This window comes from Hyperolius riggenbachi, chromosome 3 (genome assembly GCF_040937935.1).
Source record: "Hyperolius riggenbachi isolate aHypRig1 chromosome 3, aHypRig1.pri, whole genome shotgun sequence".
Taxonomy (NCBI): domain Eukaryota; kingdom Metazoa; phylum Chordata; class Amphibia; order Anura; family Hyperoliidae; genus Hyperolius; species Hyperolius riggenbachi.
Genome location: NC_090648.1, coordinates 123494193 through 123513697, shown reverse-complemented (window position 1 = coordinate 123513697; position 19505 = coordinate 123494193). Strand labels below are relative to the sequence as shown.

At 48.3% G+C, this 19505-nt stretch overlaps 1 protein-coding gene across 1 annotated transcript in view; it reads left to right on the top strand.

Moving 5' to 3' along the window:
• Window positions 1-17889: 17889 nt before the first annotated feature.
• VAMP8 (vesicle associated membrane protein 8) overlaps window positions 17890-19505 on the top strand; it is a 53873-nt gene continuing 52257 nt past the window's right edge. Inside the window, exon 1 of the mRNA XM_068274873.1 lies at window positions 17890-18103. Within this exon, the coding sequence (XP_068130974.1) occupies window positions 18089-18103 (15 nt within the window). The 5' untranslated portion in view covers window positions 17890-18088. The remainder of the gene's footprint in view (window positions 18104-19505) is intronic.

Below are 19505 nucleotides of genomic sequence, written 5' to 3'. Positions count from 1 at the left end.
CCCTCCCCCTGGAGGGAACAAAAAATTACAGGCGTGTCAACAGAGAGGAGCCACACCTACACAGTCATACATTGTCCTCTATGGCAAGTTGCAAAATATGATGGGTAGCAAAATTTTTCACTACAGCGGCTGTACAGGGCTCCGAGTGTCACCCCCACCATGATGACACGCGGGGGCGGGCCGCTCCTGCCGCTTGAACCCTCTATTCCGCTGCTGTCACCCTCCTCTATACCACCCTCCACGCTGTCCCCTATCTGCCACCATCCCCTCATGTCCCCTATCTGCCACCCTCCCTGCTGTCCCTTATCTGCCACCTTCCCCTTCTGTCACCTTCCCCGCCGGTCACCTCTATACCACCCTCCTCTGCTGACCCCTCTTTGCCACCCTCCTGTCACCTTTCTGCCACCTTCCTCTCCCCTCCTATCACCTCTCTGGCAGGCCCCTCCTATCACCTCTATACCACCCTTCCCGCTGTCCCCTATCTGACACCCTCCCAGCTGTCCCCTATCTGACACCTTCCCCTTCTGTCACCCTCCCCACCAGTCACCTCTATACCACCCTCCTCTGCTGACCCCTCTCTGCCACCCTCCCCTCCTGTCACCTTTCTGCCACCTTCCTATCACCTCTCTGGCAGGCCCCTCCTGTCACCTCTATGCCACCCTTTCCTCCTGTCCCCTCTCGGACACCCCCCCCCCCCCCTTGCTGTCCCATCTCTGCGATCCTCCCCTCCGGTCACCTCCTTGCCACCCTCCCCACCTATCACCTCTCTGCTACCTGCCCCTCCTATCACCTGTATACCATTTTCCCCTCCTGACCCCTCTTTGCCACCCTTCCCTTCTGTCACCTATTTGCCACCCTCTACTCTCCTGATGGATATATCCAGCTATTTGGGTATTATTATTATTATTTAGTAATTATAAAGTGCCAAAATCTTCCTCAGCACTGCACAGAGTATATTCTCTTGTCACTAACTGACTCTCAGAGGGGCTCACAATCTAATCCTTACCATAGTGATATATCTATATATGTATCAAAGTCTACGGCCAAATTTTAGGGGGAAGTCAATTCACTTATTTATATGTTTTTGTGAGGTGGGAGGAAACTGGTGGGCCCAGAGGAAACACACGCAGACACGGGGAGAACACACAAACTCCCTGCAGATGTTGATGTGGCTGGGATTCGAACCAGCACTGCAAGGCGAGAGTGCTAACCACTATACCACCGTGCTACACATCTGGGCATGATAGCTGTTTTATTTGTGCGAGCATGCTAATGTAAATGTTATTTGGGTGCACATGCTGTGTTACTAGGCTAGGCTAGCTCACAATTTAACCCTACCACATTCATAGTCTAATACCTTTTTACAATATTATTATGTATTTATATAGCACACTAACTTCTTCTGCAGCACTTTACAGAGGACATAGTCATGTCACATTCTGTCCTCAGAGGAGCTCACAATCTGATCCCTGCCATAGTCATAATGTAATGTCCTACCATATTTATTATTATGTATTTATAAAGCACTGACATCTTCTGCAGCACTTTACAGAGTACATAGTCATGTCACTGACTGTCCTCAAAGGAGCTCACAATCTAATCCTACCATAGTCATAGGCTAATAGCCTACCATATTATTATTGTTCTGTAATTACATAGCAGTAATATCTCTCTCCGCAATGCCTTATAGAGTACATAGACATTTCCCTCAGGAGCATGCAATCAAATCCTTACTACAGTCATATTGGACAGTGGTAGCTGTCACACCTTTTTTTTTAGGGGGGTGCTATCCGAATAATCAACACCGGGTGTCAAAAACCCTAGGTACGTCACTGAGTGCCTGCCCGTGTCTGCACGCGCATATAAGTATGCATGCAGTGGGAAGCGCACCTGCCGGGCAAGGGCATGCAAACTAAAGTACACATGCAGACACGGGCAGGCGTACTACTCTGGGACATTGCAACCCGGAAGTAGTACAGGGCCCGCTATTCACGGCGAGCAGCACGTGAGCTGTCCGCCGACATCTTAACCGCTGTCCCCTCTTTAAGATTGCTACCCACGGCTGGGTTGTGGTCTTCTGTCCATGTGCGCCTCTTGTGATAGCACTACAGTTGCTCCAACATTTTATCCTACATTGTCGAGATAACCTACACTAATGATAGAATGATGGTGTAAGCCATCGAGTTAAAGAGACACTGAAGCGAGAATAATTCTCGCTTCAAAGCTCATAGTTAGCCCCTGCTAAAACGCCGCTATCCCGCGGCTAAACGGGGGTCCCTTCACCCCCCCACAAACGGCTGCAGCCCTGCCTCCAGTCGCGTCTATCAGCGGCGCATCGCCGCCTCTCCCCCGCCCCTTTCAGTGAAGGAAGACTGAGAGGGGCGGGGGAGAGGCGGAGATACGCGCTGACAGACGCGTGGGGCAGGGCTGCGGCGGTTAGCCCTGCCTCAATCAGGAAAGAGATCCCCGGCTGCACGGAAAGGATTTCGGGGGGTAAGGGACCCCCGTTTAGCCACGGGATAGCAGCGTTTTAGCAGGGGCACACATGCCCCTGCTAACTATGAGCTCTGAAGCGAGATTTATTCTCGCTTCAGAGTCTCTTTAACCTACAAATCGATATAACCTACATTAGAATTAATGGGTATTTGTATGTTTTCCACACTTTAAATGCTAATAAATGATTTAAACATGACAATGTAGCAGATTTAGATGATTATTTCTTTTGAAATTACCTACAGGTCAGTTTCGTCTACACTGTAATAATTAAAAATCAGAAATTTTACAAAGTACTTCAATGAGGTATATATTTTGAGAGATGATAAACTTTCAATTTTAATGAGGCAGTTTATTTAATCCTACAGACAAATGTCCAGACTGGAGGTCAGAATGATGATGTAGGTTAGCTAGATGAACAAAACCATCGAAATAGCCTACACGTCAGAATATCCTACATTAAGCGAATTGCACCAAATCATAGTTAAAAGTGCTTAATCGCCTTACGTAAAGAGAAGGTAGTCTCTGGATCCTAATGAGGCTTTACCTGTGCAATTTCCCTTCAATTCCAGCCTACCAAATGAGATAATTGTCATTTATCCTGACTGTAGGATAAAATTATGATGTAGGTTAGCTAGATGAACTAAACCGTCAAAATAGCCTACACGTCAAATCATCCTACCTTTTATTCTTTGGACCAATTTCATACTTTTTAAAAGTGCTTCTTCGCCTTACGTATAGAGAATTCAGCCTCTGGATCCTAATGAGGCTTTACCTGTGCATATAACCTTCCATACCAGTCTACCAAAAGTGACAATTGTCATTTAATTGTATAGTAGGAAATATTGATAATGTAGAATAGCTAGACAAGTATTTCCATCGAAATTACCTACATGTCGGTGACACCTTCTCCCTATGTAACTGTGCAATATTTGACATTTAAAAAAAGTGCCTTAGTGTGGTACTTACTCATAATCCTAACGTAATCCTAAGGGCCCTTTTCCATTGCTGAAGTAATGTGAATGTGACTACCTCGCCAGGGCTGGGCCGAGGCATAGGCTGGAGAGGCTCCAGCCTCAGGGCGCAGTGTAGGAGGGGGCGCACAATTCATTCAGCTGTCATTCCTAATTGTGTTTGAAGCAGAAAGAAATAAGAAAAGAGGATACATGGCAGTGACTGCAAGCCAGATAACTAGATGTTAAGGTGTTGGGGAGGTTGTGGGCCCTGTGGCGCCTCTTAGTCTTATAGCAATCAGTGTGTGACAGCTGAGGTGGGGGGGATGGAGGGGCGCACTTTGGTGTCTCAGCCTTGGGTGCTGGTGGACCTTGTCCCAGCTCTGTACCTCGCCGCATCACATCACTTCCACTCCCGTTCGTGTCATGTGGTAGTGTATGGACAGGACTGCGGCTCTGCGCGAATGTACAGCATGCTGCAGATTCTCTAAACGCTCTGCACCGCTCCGCATGTAATGCTCGCAATTAAACTGTTTAATTGCTGTGTATTGGTTTCAGGACACCCACGGTGCGATACGGATATGTAGCCACATCGCACCGCATATAATGTAAATGTGCCTATAATTAGAAGGTAGCCTGTGGGTCTTAATGAGTCTTTCCACGTCCTCTTCACCCTCCAATCTAGCCCTATGAAGGGGACAATAGTAATTATTTAGTCACGGTGATCCGGTGCTGGCGCAGTAGCCACTCCCAGCTCATGCTCCAGCGGAAATAACAGTGCCCAATTGGGTCCGCTTACTGCCCAGGCAGTAATGCACCTGTGTACACAGCCAACAAGCTTGTTGGTTGTTTTCGCTGTTAGGTGCAAGAATGAAGGGGGAGCCTCATTAGGATCCTGAGTCTTCCTCCTCCCGATTTAAGTACCCCACTGGGGCAACTTTTTTTTCCTTCAAGGTACTCTTTGAAGCATTTCCTATTGGTTAAACAAGCATTGTACTCTAGCTATACTTAGTATAGCTAGAGCAGCAGCGGATATCAGTCGTGTGTGGTGGCATGTGCACGGAGATCTTTAATCAAGGTTTCTTGACCATATTGTCATGTGATTTTTTTTTATTATTATTTAAAGAAACCAGACCTGAGAAATAATGAAGATTTGATACTCGCCTGTGGCTTCCTCCAGCAGCATACTCTCGTCTGAGCATACGCTCCTCCCTGGTAACAGTGTCAGTCGCATCAGTCGTGATCTTCTGTGCAGAAGACCACAACTGAGCCTGTTACCGGGGCTGAACAGAAGGGGACTCAGAAGAGCATATGCTGCTGGAGGAAGCCACAGGCGAGTATCAAATCTTCATTTTTTGTCTGGTACACTTAAAAACAGGGGTAGACAACCTATGGCTTGGGAGCCAGATGTAACTCTTTTGATAGCTACCTGTACATCTGGCTCAAAAACAAATCAGTAGGGGTTGATTCACTAAGCTACACTGCTCAAGCAGCGCAGCTCAGTGCGGCAGAGCAAGTAACATTTTAAAAGTAGGCCCGCTACTGCTGTAGCATGCACTGCTTAGTCGTGCTACCCCAAAACTAACGGCCACTCCAATTGTCCCACTCTGGACCCTGTCAGGTCCAGTGACTTTGTAGGACGAGATCCCCACACTTTGATGACCCAATACGCTGCCTGTCACTTAACCACCCTGGCGTTCTATTAAGATCGCCAGGGCAGCTGCATGAGGGTTTTTTTTAAATAAAAAAAAAAATATTTCATGCAGCCAACTGAAAGTTGGCTGCATGAAAGCCCACTAGATGGCGCTCCGGAGGCGTTCTTCTGATCGCCTCCGGCGCCCGGAATAAACAAGGAAGGCCGCAATGAGCGGCCTTCCTTGTTTTGCTTAGATCGTCGCCATAGCGACGAGCGGAGTGACGTCATGGACGTCAGCCGACGTCCTGACGTCTGCCGCCTCCGATCCAGCCCTTAGCGCTGGCCGGAACTATTTGTTCCGGCTGCGCAGGGCTCAGGCGGCTGGGGGGACCCTCTTTCGCCGCTGCTCGCGGCGGATCGCCGCAGAGCGGCGGCGATCGGGCAGCACACGCGGCTGGCAAAGTGCCGGCTGCGTGTGCTGCTCTTTATTTCATGTAAATCGGCCCAGCAGGGCCTGAGCGGCACCCTCTGGCGGTAATGGACGAGCTGAGCTCGTCCATACCGCTAAGGTGGTTAACAGGCAGCCTATTGGGCCTAAGTGCAAGGATCTTACCCTACAAAGTGAATCAACCCCCAAATCAGCTAGCTAATTGTATAAGCCGTTAGTCGGTATTTCTCCTTTCTGGCTCTCGGGGAAATTGCTGAAACCCGAGACGCTGAAGACATGTCTGACACTTCCGCTGCCCGGCAGATCAACTGTATACACATCACCATAGCAACAGGGAAGTGAGCCCTCTGCTGCGCATGCGCACTTTGACAGTTTGAAACATATTGTATGGCTCTCAGGGAAATACATTTTAAAATATGTGGCGTTTATGGCTCTCAGCCAAAAAGGTCCCTGACCTCTGCTTTAAAAGGTAAGTATTCATAGTTAATTTAGAACATAAAATTTACTTCTCGCATTGTTGTTAGGTCTCTCTTTTTAACCCTTTGTGGAAATTGGTAATGCATATTATGCACTGCTATGCTCATTTCTCCTGGGAGGGGGCTGGTATCTGGTGGTCCCTTTCTTAAACGGGACTCACAGATACCACCAAGAACCCCCCCCCCCCCCCAGGCATCGGAGCCCTACCCCTTCTGGGACACTGGAGGTAGGGAAGAGCCCCTTGTCTGTGGGTTGGATTTGTCCACCCCTCCTCCTTCAGAGGCCCTCCCCATACCATGGACTATGTGGGCTGGTGTAGTTCAGGGTGCAAAGCCCCATGCATGCCCTAAGTTTTTGTTTCCTGTAAATTTAAAATCGATTTTCTCAAAAATTAAAACGTCTTTTTGAAAATTTATTTTTCCATCCTTCTTAAAGTGACACTTAAGCCTACCAAAAAAAATGAGTTTTACTCACCTGGAAGGCCGCAATAGCAGTATAGGGGGCGCAATTGTGGCTGGGAACGCGAAGAATCACTCGCGTTCCCAGCCTGTCGGCCGGTGACGGCGAAACCAGAAGTGGCCGCCGGCGGGTCCAGGCAGATCGGAGCGAGGCTGCGAAGCACCGAGCAGCTGCAGGGGGCTGAGGGAAGCCCCAGGTGAGTAAATCTCATTTTTTTTTTTTTGGTAGGCTTAAGGTTCACTTTAACATACCCTGCAAATGTTGGTGTTTCTAGCACTTATTGGGCTTTAGCTATTAACCGCTAAAGTATGTTTCAGTCAATTTCCCACACTCTGAACATTAATTTTAAAATACATTTTCCGAAAAAAAAATGATTTCTTAAAAAAAAATTGCCCATGTCCTCCTTAACTACTTGCCGACCGCCCACAGCCGACGGCTGCAGGAGGCGTGGTTAGCCGGCGATCGCGTCACTGGTGACGCGATCGCCTGGTGGCAATAGGCTCCGCCTACCCGCAACCTCAACCCGCCGGCCGTTCGGAAGCGCCGGCGGGTTGTTAACCCTCAGATCGCCACATGTAAACTGTATAATATGCTTTGTAATGTATGCAAAGCGTATTATACAGGCTGCCTCCTGCCCTGGTGGTCCCAGTGATCGAGGGACCACCAGGGCAGTTTGCAGCCTCCCAGTTAAGCACCCAAACACACTGATCCTGCCCCCTGATCGCCCACAGCACCCCTCAGACCCCCCCCCCCCACCCCTCTCAGACCCCTGTTTGTACCCAATCACCCCCCTAATCACCCATCAATCACTCCCTGTCACTATCTGTCAGCGCTATTTTTTTTTATTAGGTCCTAAACTGCCCCCTGGGGGCTGATGATCACCCCCTCACCCCTCCCCTGTGTACTGTATACATCTATTCTCCCCTGTAAACACCCACTGATCACCTGTCAATCACCCATCAATCACCCCCGTCACCGCCACAGATCAGATCAGACCCTAACCTGCCCCTTGCAGGGAACCTGATCACCCGCCTGCACCCTCAGATCGCCTGCACACCCACCCTCAGATTGCCTCCGAAGTGCATTGTTTACATCTGTTCTCCCCTCTAATCACCCTTCAATCCCCCCCTGTTACTGCTACCCATCAGATCAGACCCTAATCTGCCCCTTGCAGGCACCCAGTTACCCGCGCACACCCTCAGATCGCCCTCAGACCTCCCCTTATCACCTCCCCAGTGCATCATTTACATCTGTTCTCCCCTCTAATCACCCATCAATCACCACCCGTCACTGCTACCCATCATATCAGACCCTCATCTGCCCCTTGCAGGCACCTAATCACCCGCCCACACCCTCAGATCGCCCTCAGACCCCCCCCCTCCCCGATCACCTCCCCAGTGCATTGCTTGCATGTATTCCCCCCTCTAATCACAACCTGAGACACCCATCAATCACCTCCTGTCACCCCCTAGCACACCTACCCATCAGATCAGGCCCTAATCTGCCCCGTGTGGGCTCCTGATCACTCGGCCAAACCCTCAGATCCCCTTCCGATCACCTCCCCAGTGCATTGATTGCATCTATTCTCCCCTCTAATCACACCCTGAGACACCCATCAATCACCTCCTGTCACCCCTAGCACTCCTATCCATCAGATCAGGCCCTAATCTGCCCCCTGCGGGCTTCTGATCACCCGGCCAAACTCTCACCCGCCCCACCGCAGTGACATAATTTTTTTTTCCTGATCACTGCTGGCCTCTACGACTTAATTGTGGCTGAAACCAACCGTTATGCCACACAATACGCAACCACCAATCCAAGAAGCTACCGTGCCCAGCCTTTTTTGGTTGAAACCACTCCAAGTTTCCGAACATAACATTTTTGGGAGCCTTCTCCTTAACATGGGTCGAGTCAAAAAGAATGTATTGCGGTCTTATTGGTCTACGCACCCAATACATCACATGCCCATGTTCTCTGCTGCCATGTCCAGGTCACGATTTGAGAACATCCTGCGCTTCCTGCACTTCAGTGCCAATACAACCTGTCATCTAAGAGGCCACACTTTCCTTTGACCGGTTCCAAAAAATTCGGCCGCTCATAGACCACCTGTCATCAAAATTTGCAGATGCTTATACCCCTGAACAGTCATTTTGAGGCATTTGGTTTCCAGACTACTCCTCACGGTTTTGGGCCCCTAAAAAACCAGGGCAATATAGGAACCCCATAAGTGATCCCATTTTAGAAAGAAGACACCCCAAGGTATTTAATTAGGTTATAATGAGTTCATAGAAGATTTTATTTTTTTGTCACAAGTTAGTGGAAAATGACACTTTGTAAAAAAATAAAATAAAAATCAATTTCCGCTAACAAAAAAAAAAAATCTTCTATGAACTCACCATACACCTAACAGAATACCTTGGGGTGTCTTCTTTCTAAAATTGGGTCACTTGCGGGGTTCTTATACTGCTCTGGCATTTTAGGGGCCCTAAATCATGAGGAGTAGTCTAGAAATCAAATGCCTCAAAATGACCTGTAAAATCCTAAAGGTACTCATAGGACTTTGGGCCTCTTAGCGCAGTTAGGGTGCAAAAAAGTGCTACACATGTGGTATTGTCATACTCAGGAGAAGTAGTATAATGTGTTTTGGGGTATATTTTTACACATACCCATGCTGGTTGGGAGAAATCTCTCTGTAAATGGACAATTGTGTGTAAAAAAAAAAAAAAAATCAAAAAAATTGTTATTTACAGAGATATTTCTCCCACCCAGCATGGGTATGTGTAAAAATACACCCCAAAACACATTATACTACTTCTCCTGAGTATGACAATACCACATGTATGGCACTTTTTTGCAGCCTAACTGTGCTAAGGGGCACAAAGTCCAATGAGCACCTTTAGGCTTTACAGGGGTGCTTACCAATTAGCACCCCCCAAAATGCCAGGACAGTAAACACACCCCACAAATGACCCCAATTTGCGAAGTAGACACTTCAAGGTATTCAGAGAGGGGCATGGTGAGTCCGTGGCAGATTTCATTTTTTTTGTCACAAGTTTGCAGAAAGGGAAACTATTTTTTATTTTTGTCACAAAGTGTCACTTTCCGCTAACTTGTGACAAAAAAAAACAACTTCTATGAACTCACCATGCCTCTTCGTGAATACTTTGGAATGTCTTCTTTCCACAATGGGGTCATTTGGGGGGTATTTATACTATCCTGGAATTCTAGCACCTCATGAAACATGACAGGTGCTCAGAAAAGTCAGATATGCTTCAAAATGGGGAAATTCACTTTTTGCACCATAGTTTGTAAACGCTATAACTTTTACACAAAAAAAAAAAAAAAACAATAAGTGTCTATTGATCAAAGACATGTAGCAAAATAAATTTAGACAAAATGTATGTAGAAATTTTACTTTATTTGATTTCATTTTTTTGACAAAATTCCTGTCTTTTTTGATGAATATAATAATAAATAAAAATCACAGCAGCAATCAAATAGCACCAAAAGAAATCAGTATTAGGGACAAGAAAAGGAGGTAAAATTCATTAGGTGGTAGGTTGTATGACCGAGCAATAAAACGTTAAAGCTGCAGTGGTCTGAAAGTAAACAAAGTGTCTGGTCTTAAAGGGGTTTTAAGGCTACAGTCTTTAACCTCTTGAGGACTGCAGTGCTAAACCCCCCTAGTGACCAGGCCATTTTTAGTAAAATAGGCTACTGCAGCTTTAAGGCTAAGCTGCAGGGCCGCACAACACAGCACACAGGTGATTTCCCCCCCCCCTTTTCTCCCCACCAACAGAGCTCTCTGTTGGTGGGGTCACATCGCCCCCAGATTGTTTTTTGGTTTTTTTGACAAATATTTTTGTTACTGTTTTTTATTACAAAAAGTATGTTTCTTTAAATATATTCCCTCCCTCCCTTCCCACAGCCAACCAATTATGGCGATCGGCTGTCATAGGCTTCTGCCTATGAGAGCCGATCGCTTGCCAGTGTCCCAGGGGGACAGCCGTGTCACACGGCTGTCCCCAGCACAGCGCTGCTGCCGATCGCAGCGCTATACATGTAAATAGACGGCGACTACGCCGTCTAACAGTCTCCCGAGCGGCAATAGCCGCTCGGAGACTGAGGGTGGGGCGGAGCTCCGCCCCCCAAGCAAGAGATGCGCGCGCAATCTCCTGCATTAGCTGGCCCCAGGACTTTACACCAATCTGGGGCTGCAGCCGTGGCCACGCCCATCGGCGTGACGCGGTCGGCAAGAGGTTAAGTGGTTAAAAAAAAAAAAAAGATTTCTCACGTCCTCCTTATACCCTGCAAATGTGCACTATGGGGGCTTTGTCATTAACCGCTAAAGTATTTTTCAGTCAATTTCCCACACTCTGAACATAAACTTTAAAATAGATTTTTTTTTTCCAAAACTGTCTTTAAAAAAAAAAAAAAAAAATTAGTTTCCCATGTCCTCCTTAACTACCTAAAGACCTTTCCATGACCATGGGCGAGGCTGCGGCAGCCCCAGGCCTGCCTAACGCCAATTGATGTGAAGTCCTGGGGCTGCAGTGTGCAGGAGATGCGCGTGCATCTCCTGCTTAGGGGGCGGAGCTCCACCGAGCCTTCAGCGAAGCCGCCATCTAATGACATGTACAGCGCTGCGATCAGCAGCAGCGCTGTACTGGGGACAGCCGTGTGACACAGCTGTCCCCTCCATTGCCTCAGCAGTGATCAGCTGTCATAAGCTGAAGCCTATGACAGCCGAACACAGGGATTGGCGGGCGGGAATACTGCATTAATGAATAAATAAATAGAAAAAATATTAAACACACAGATAAATATTTATATATATATAAAAAATAAACATATGGGGGCGATCAGAACCCACCAACAGAGAGCTCTGTTGGTGTGGAGAAAAGGAGGGGGGAATCACTAGTGTGCTGAGTTGTGCGGCCCTGCAGCTTGGCCTTAAAGCTGCAGTGGCCTATTAAGCAAAAACTGCCCTTTAGGGTGGTTTAGCACTGTAGTCCTCATGTGGTTAAAGAGACTGTAATTAAAAAAAATTCCTCTGGGGGATACTTACATTGGGAGGAAGAAGCCTCTGGGTCCCAATGAGGCTTGCTCATCCTTTGTAGTTTGGGAAATCCAGCGCTGGCTCCCCCAAAAAAGTCCCTCGACAAGCCTGGCAAAGGTGCGCAGGCGTGGGCAATATTTACCTACCGCAATCCTGCGCAGGCGCACTAGCAGCTCTTCATTTGGGTAAAGGCACAAATAGCCGAACCCATTCATTTCCACTTTACTGCGCAGGCATAAGTCCTTTGCACCTGCGCAGTAGAGCGGATCGATCGGGTTCAGCTATTTCTGCCTTAGCCCGAATTGAAAGCGGCTAATGCGCCTGTGCAGGATCATGGTCACTAAATATTTACCTTGCAGCAGTTCGGGGAGTCGGCGCTGGATTGACGGGACACCGGAGGACAGGGGAAGCCTCGTTAGGATCCAGAAGCTTCCCTCTCCCGAGGCAGGTATCCCCCAGAGGTTTTTTTTTTCATTACAGATTTTCTTTAAAGCGGACCTCGACTCAGAACTTCCTGTCACCTCTAAAAGATACGCAACAGCATAATAATCTTAAACAAAAAACGTTTCTTTGTTACACCTGATGCAAATCTTAAAATAAATCTGCACTGTTTCTACTTCCTGAATTATGGAAGCAGACATATTGTTAACACATCCTATGCTTTCAAATGGCCTCATCTGCCATCTCTGCCGTGGCAGTCATGTGACACAGGGGAGAGATCAAATTACAACTTGTGATCGCACACAAATGAGGAAAAAAACCTGCTAAACTCTCTAAATACAGAGTGCATTTCTCTATGTTTTCCTTCTGTCCTGTGCAAGAGTTCAGGTCCACCGTAGCCTCCCTGGTGGTAAGGACGAAGCTGCCCATACACTACAGGCCCATTCCCGTCTAATTTCAGCATGAAATCTTCAGGGAACCGGCTGAGCCCGCTGTGTCCGCACCACCAATGTATGAATGTGCTCCCTAGTGTGTGCATTTATACATTACCTGTCCAGTAGCAGCCTCCGTGCGGTGATCGTCCATCTTGCCGGGTTCTAAGTTGTGTACATGATAGCACCGCGCGGAGGCCGACACCGGACAGGTAATGTATAAATGGACTCGCTGGGCACATTTATACATTGCAGTGGGGGTTTCATTGCTCGTTCTAAAATCGGCCATCGAACTGCTGCACAACCAACCAACTTGGGCCCGACATCTTTCAGCATGCACGATCGATAATGCGACCAATTTCCACCCTGAAGTCAGTCGCTTTATAGGTCGGGCATGCACCGATTTACATCCAATTCGATAATCGAATTTAAATCGCCAAGTTGTCTGAGGTATGGCCATCTGTAGTCTCCCACCCCCCTCCAACATTCAGGTACAGCCACACAGACACTGATAGTAACAGCAGTCCATAGATCACCTCCCCCCCCCAACATTCCGGTACAGCTACACGCACACACCAATAGTAACAGGAGTCCATAGATCAGCCCCCCCAACATTCAGGTGCAGCTACACGCACACAACAATAGTAACAGCAGTCCATAGATCACCTCCCCCCCCCCCCCTCTCCCCCAACATTCAGGTACAGCCACACAGACACTGATAGTAACAGCAGTCCATAGATCACCTCCCCCCCCCCCTCTCCCCCAACATTCAGGTACAGGAGCCACACAGACACTGATAGTAACAGCAGTCCATAGATCACCTCCCCCCCCCCCCCAACATTCAGGTACAGCTACACGCACACACCAATAGTAACAGGAGTCCATAGATCAGCCCCCCCAACATTCAGGTGCAGCTACACGCACACAACAATAGTAACAGCAGTCCATAGATCACCTCCCCCCCCCCTCTCCCCCAACATTCAGGTACAGCTACACGCACACCGATAGTAACAGCACTCCATATATCCCCCTCCTCCCAACATTCAGGTACAGCTACACACACACCGATAGTAACAGCAGTCCATAGATCACCCTCCCCCCCCCCCTCCCAACATTCAGGTACAGCTGCACACTTTACTGAAAGGAACAGCAGTCCGTAGATCACCTCCTCTCCTCCCCCCCCCCCCAACATTCAGGTACAGCTACACACACACAGATAGTAACAGCAGTCCATAGATCACCTGATCACCTCCTCTCCCTCCCCCCACCAACATTCAGGTACAGCTACACACACACCGATAGTAACAGCAGCCCATAGATCATCCCCCCAACATTCAGGTACAGCTACACGCACACACCAATAGTAACAGGAGTCCATGGATCAGCCCCCCCAACATTCATGTACAGCTACACGCACACACCAATAGTAACAGGAGTCCATAGATCAGCCCCCCCAACATTCAGGTGCAGCTACACGCACACAACAATAGTAACAGCAGTCCATAGATCACCTCCCCCCCCCCCTCTCCCCCAACATTCAGGTACAGCTACACACACACCGATAGTAACAGCACTCCATATATCCCCCTCCTCCCAATATTCAGGTACAGCTACACACACACCGATAGTAACAGCAGTCCATAGATCACCCTCCCCCCCCCTCCCAACATTCAGGTACAGCTGCACACTTTACTGAAAGGAACAGCAGTCCGTAGATCACCTCCTCTCCTCCCCCCCCCCCCAACATTCAGGTACAGCTACACACACACAGATAGTAACAGCAGTCCATAGATCACCTGATCACCTCCTCTCCCTCCCCCCACCAACATTCAGGTACAGCTACACACACACCGATAGTAACAGCAGCCCATAGATCATCCCCCCAACATTCAGGTACAGCTACACACACACACACACCGATAGTAGCAACAGTCCATAGATCACCCCCCCCCCCCTCCCAACGTTCAGGTACAGCTACACACACACCAATAGTAAAAGCAGTCCATAGATCACCTCCTCCCCCCCCCCCCAAACACACACACACACAGTGTACGCGTGCGCACACGCACACAGTGTACGCACACACACACACACAGTGTACGCACACACACACAGTGTACGCACGCACACACGCACACACACAGTGTACACACTGTACGTACACACACACACACACAGTGTACACACTGTGTACGCACACACACAGTGTACACACTGTGTACGCACACACACAGTGTACGTACACACACACAGTGTACGTACACACACAGTGTACGTACACACACAGTGTACGTACACACACACACAGTGTACGAACACACACACACACAGTGTACGTGTACACACACACACGCAGTGAACGTACACACACACACAGTGTACGTACACACACACACAGTGAACGTACACACACAGACACACACACACACAGTGTGCGTACACACACACACACACAGTGTGCGTACACACACACACAGTGTGCGTACACACACACACACAGTGTACGTACACACACACACACACACAGTGTACGTGTACACACACACACAGTGTACGTGTACACACACACACACACACAGTTTACGCACACACACACACACAGTGTACACACTGTGTACGCACACACACAGTGTACACACTGTGTACGCACACACACAGTGTACGTACACACACACAGTGTACGTACACACACAGTGTACGTACACACACACAGTGTATGTACACACACACAGTGTACGTACACACACACACACACACACACACACACAGTGTACGTACACACACAGTGTACGTACACACACACACACACACACACACAGTGTACGTACACACACACACAGTGTACGTGTACACACACGCAGTGAACGTACACACACACACAGTGTACGTACACACACACACAGTGAACGTACACACACACACACACACACACAGTGTATGTACACACACACACAGTGTGCGTACACACACACACACACACACAGTGTACGTACACACACACACACAATGTACGTACACACACACACACACACACAATGTACGTGTACACACACACACACACAGTTTACGCACACACACACACAGTGTACACACACAGTGTACGCACACACACACACACAGTGTACATACACACACACACTGTACATACACACACACACACACACACACACACACACACACACACACACAGTGTACGCACACGCACACACACACACAGTGTACATACACACACACACACACTGTACATACACACACACACAATGTACGTACACACACACACACAGTGTACGTACACACACACAGTGTACACACACACAGTGTACGTACACACACACACAGTGTATGTACACACACACACACAGTGTATGTACGTACACACACACACACACACAGTCTACGTAAACACACACAGTGTACGTACACACAAACAGTGTACACACACACACACACACACACACAGTGTATACACACACACACACAGTGTACACACGTCCATTGATCACACCCCCCCCCCCATCATTTAGGTGCACACTTTACTGAGAGGAGCAGCAGATCTCCTACCTATACCCCACCAACATTCAGGTACCCCCAGCCACACGTACACTACTGATATAAACAGCAAAAAGCTTCGTAGTCCGCAGATCCAGATCTCCTCACACCCCCCTGCGCGCGACACATTCAGGCACGCTAATCTCCCACACCCCACCAAACAGCTACGATGGTTACCTCGCTGTTATCACACATCTTTTTAAAGTTAGCCATCCTAATCAACCTCTCCGCATAAATGTAGGGAGAAACGAGTCGACAAGGGAGATGCAGGGCTTTCAATGCGCATGCGCAGAGTAGGCGTGGTTAGTAATGCACACGCGCAGTAGAAGATGTAGGCAGTGTTGCCAACTTAGCTACTTTGTCGCTATATTTAGCGACTTTTGACACCCCTCTAGCGACAGTTTTTTAAAAAAGCTACTAGCTACAAATCTGGTGACTTTTTGTCTCCTGTTATTGGAGACTTGGGAGACTCTGTTGACGTCATGACGTCATCTAGGGCGGGGTCGGAGCTGTTATGCAAATTACGTGATGACATCATCCAGCGACTTCTAGGACAGCCAATAGCTACTTTCCTTACTGAGGAGTTGGCAACACTGGATGTAGGGAGAATTGACGCGTAGGTCGTTTAGTTGGAGCACTGTGACCGCTATGTTCTTGCTCAGTTCAATGCCTTCTGCACTGAGCAAATGCAGAGTGCTACTGTTGGCCATGAGAGTTGGATTGCCACATCATCCCTTTAAATACCGGCACATATAAATTATACATGCCTTGTGGCTAGTTAGATGCAGTTTAGTACACTGACCAGACGTCCCATTTTACCTGGGACACGTCCCAGGTTCAGGGTCCCCTGTCCCAGGCTGCAATGTGTCCCAGGTTATGTCCCACTTTTGGCCGCTAGGTGTACCAGGCAAGAGACTCTGTGGCCGCATGAGGTAATGTTTGCCTCATGTACTGTTTGCGTAGACGGAGTAATCGTTTTCTGCTGCATTTCATGGGTCAGAGATAAAGCTAGTTGCATTTCATTTGTCAGAGGTTGCTACAGTTATTATTTGATGGCCATAGAGACTGCATTTGCTTTTGGGGTTATTGTTGCTGCATTTGGCTTTTGGGGGGCTCAAAATGATTAAATGGCATGCTAATACTGTAGCATTTACAGTTTCTGCAGATTTTGCAGATAATCCAATCCCACTATACTGTAGTCATATTCTAAAGTCCTACAATATTATTATGTATTTATATAGCACTGGCATCTAAGGCAGCACTTTAGAGAATGTAGTCATGTCCTTGGCAGAGCTAACAATTTAATCCCAGCCATAGCCAAAGTGTAATGTCCCGCCATATCATTATTATGTATTTATGTAGCACTTGCATCTTCTACAGAGTACATAGACATGTCATGGACTGACATCTAAGATGCAAATCTCCCATTTCACCACATCATTGTGGGAACACTGCTTTCTTATGTGTTTGGGGAACATTGCCTATCTGTGTTTTGGAAGGAAACTCTAGCCCACTGCCTCAGAGTTACATTACAGTTCGCTCCGTCCACACCATGTCATGGACACACCCATTTTTTTCACGCGGCATGCTTCACACGCCGCACTAGCACCCCCCTCCGTCCCAGGTTGAGCCAAGAAAAATCTGGTCACTATAAGTTTAGGCACTGATTATGTGCGAGTAGCCCCAGAACCTGTATAGTTCATATGTGCTAGTGCTTAAAGGGACTTGTATGGAAGCTTGATCACAAGATAAGCATGGCTGCGGCCACAGTTGTGACTCTATGAGGGGCGCCTGCTGACCACCGAGACCATGCACAAGAGCAGCTGACAGGCAGTGAATTCACTTCCTTCAGCTGCCTGTCTGAAAGAGTCCTTACAAAACAGAAACCCTGTAATGTAGCATGACTGCATTCCTCCAGGTCAGTCAGCTGCTTCTGTCTGGTGGGAGGAGAGCTGGAAGAGTTACCTGGAGGAAGGTGAGCTCCTCAGCCCTCCCCCTGCCCGTTCCAGACATGCTGAGAGGGCGGGGAGAAGAAGGCTGAGGAAAGCTGAGAACAGGAAGTTTCACAACTCCCTCACAACAGGAAGAGTTAGCAGAGAGCTCACAGACCGGAGGAGCTGCCGTGAATCTACAGAGACGAGCATGGACAGGAGGCCGGTGAGGACTATGGGGGGTGTGGGAGGGAGCTGGGGGAACTTTCCACTCCTTACTTGGAGGCTGTGAAAGTTAATCATGTGGGAAAAGTTTCCTCAGAAGTTTATGATAACGCCTGAGTCTCCCTGTCTGTATCTCTCGTTATGTGATGTACCATACGATGGATATTAATGTGTATTATCAGTGGCGTAGCTAAGGAGCTGTGGGCCCCGATGCAAGTTTTACAATGGGGCCCCCCAAGCACTCTATACATAGCAATTGATACGGTGCACCAAAACCTGCCAATTTCAACTACAGAGTCAGAGGTGCAAGGAAGGGAATGGGGAACAGTCTGATAATGATTACCACTATTCAAAGTATCTATAGAAGTGATTATTATGAGCACAGGAGCAATAGAGAGCTAATACTGTAGTTGAGGGAGGGCCCTTCGGGGCCCCTCTGGCCCAAGGGCCCCGATGCGGTTGCTACCGCTGCACCCCCTATTGCTACGCCCCTGTGTATTATATGTAATGTGTATCGCCCAGAACAGCAGCAGCACTTTACAAGGTGGCAATTTGCCGTTTATAGATGCAGGGAGGAGTGGAGCAGTTGCTATGGGCAACCAGTCAGGTCTTGGAATAAGGATTCCGTGTGATTGATGTGTTGAAAGGGGGTAACCATAAAATAAAGCCCCTGCTGGAGTGTGTTTATGCAGGAAGTACCCTCTGAATTAAGTATTAACTCCTTTCATTACTGTTTCTACACAATGCAAACTTGACTGATTTGTTTACTGTTTATAAGTCAAAAGCCATGTACACACGCCTGACTGATAACCACTGCCTCTGCCAAAGATCAGGTGTTGGTACGGTGTGGTGAAATTTTTTGCAACTTTATCAGATTTTGCAACCGGTTGCATTTATTTATACGTATAGCTATCAGAAAGTGCAACCTAACCATTGACTTTAACCTAACTGTATCAGAAAATGCAACCCAACCAAACCCTACTCTCACACAGAACCCTCCCCTCTTGCTCAACTAATAACCCCCCCTGGAGGGAACAATCCCCCCTCTTCCTCAACTAATACCCCCCCCCCCCCCCCAGGGAACAACCCTCCCCCCTCTTGCTTAACTAATAACCCCCCCTGGAGGGAACAATCCCTCTTCTAGCCCAATGGGATCTGTGGTTGCAAAAAATTACAGGCGTGTTAACAGAGAGGAGCCACGCCTACACAGTCATACACTGTCCTCTATGGCAAGTTGCAAAATATGATGGGTAGCAAAATTTTTCACTACACCGGCATCCAACGCCCAACCCACAAGCGATCCGCTGGACGGATCTACTCAATCCCAGCGACGCTGATCCCATTGTTAGCACGCTCCCCCACCCCGGGGTGTGACGGCATGCCACTCATCCCCCCCTGCAAAG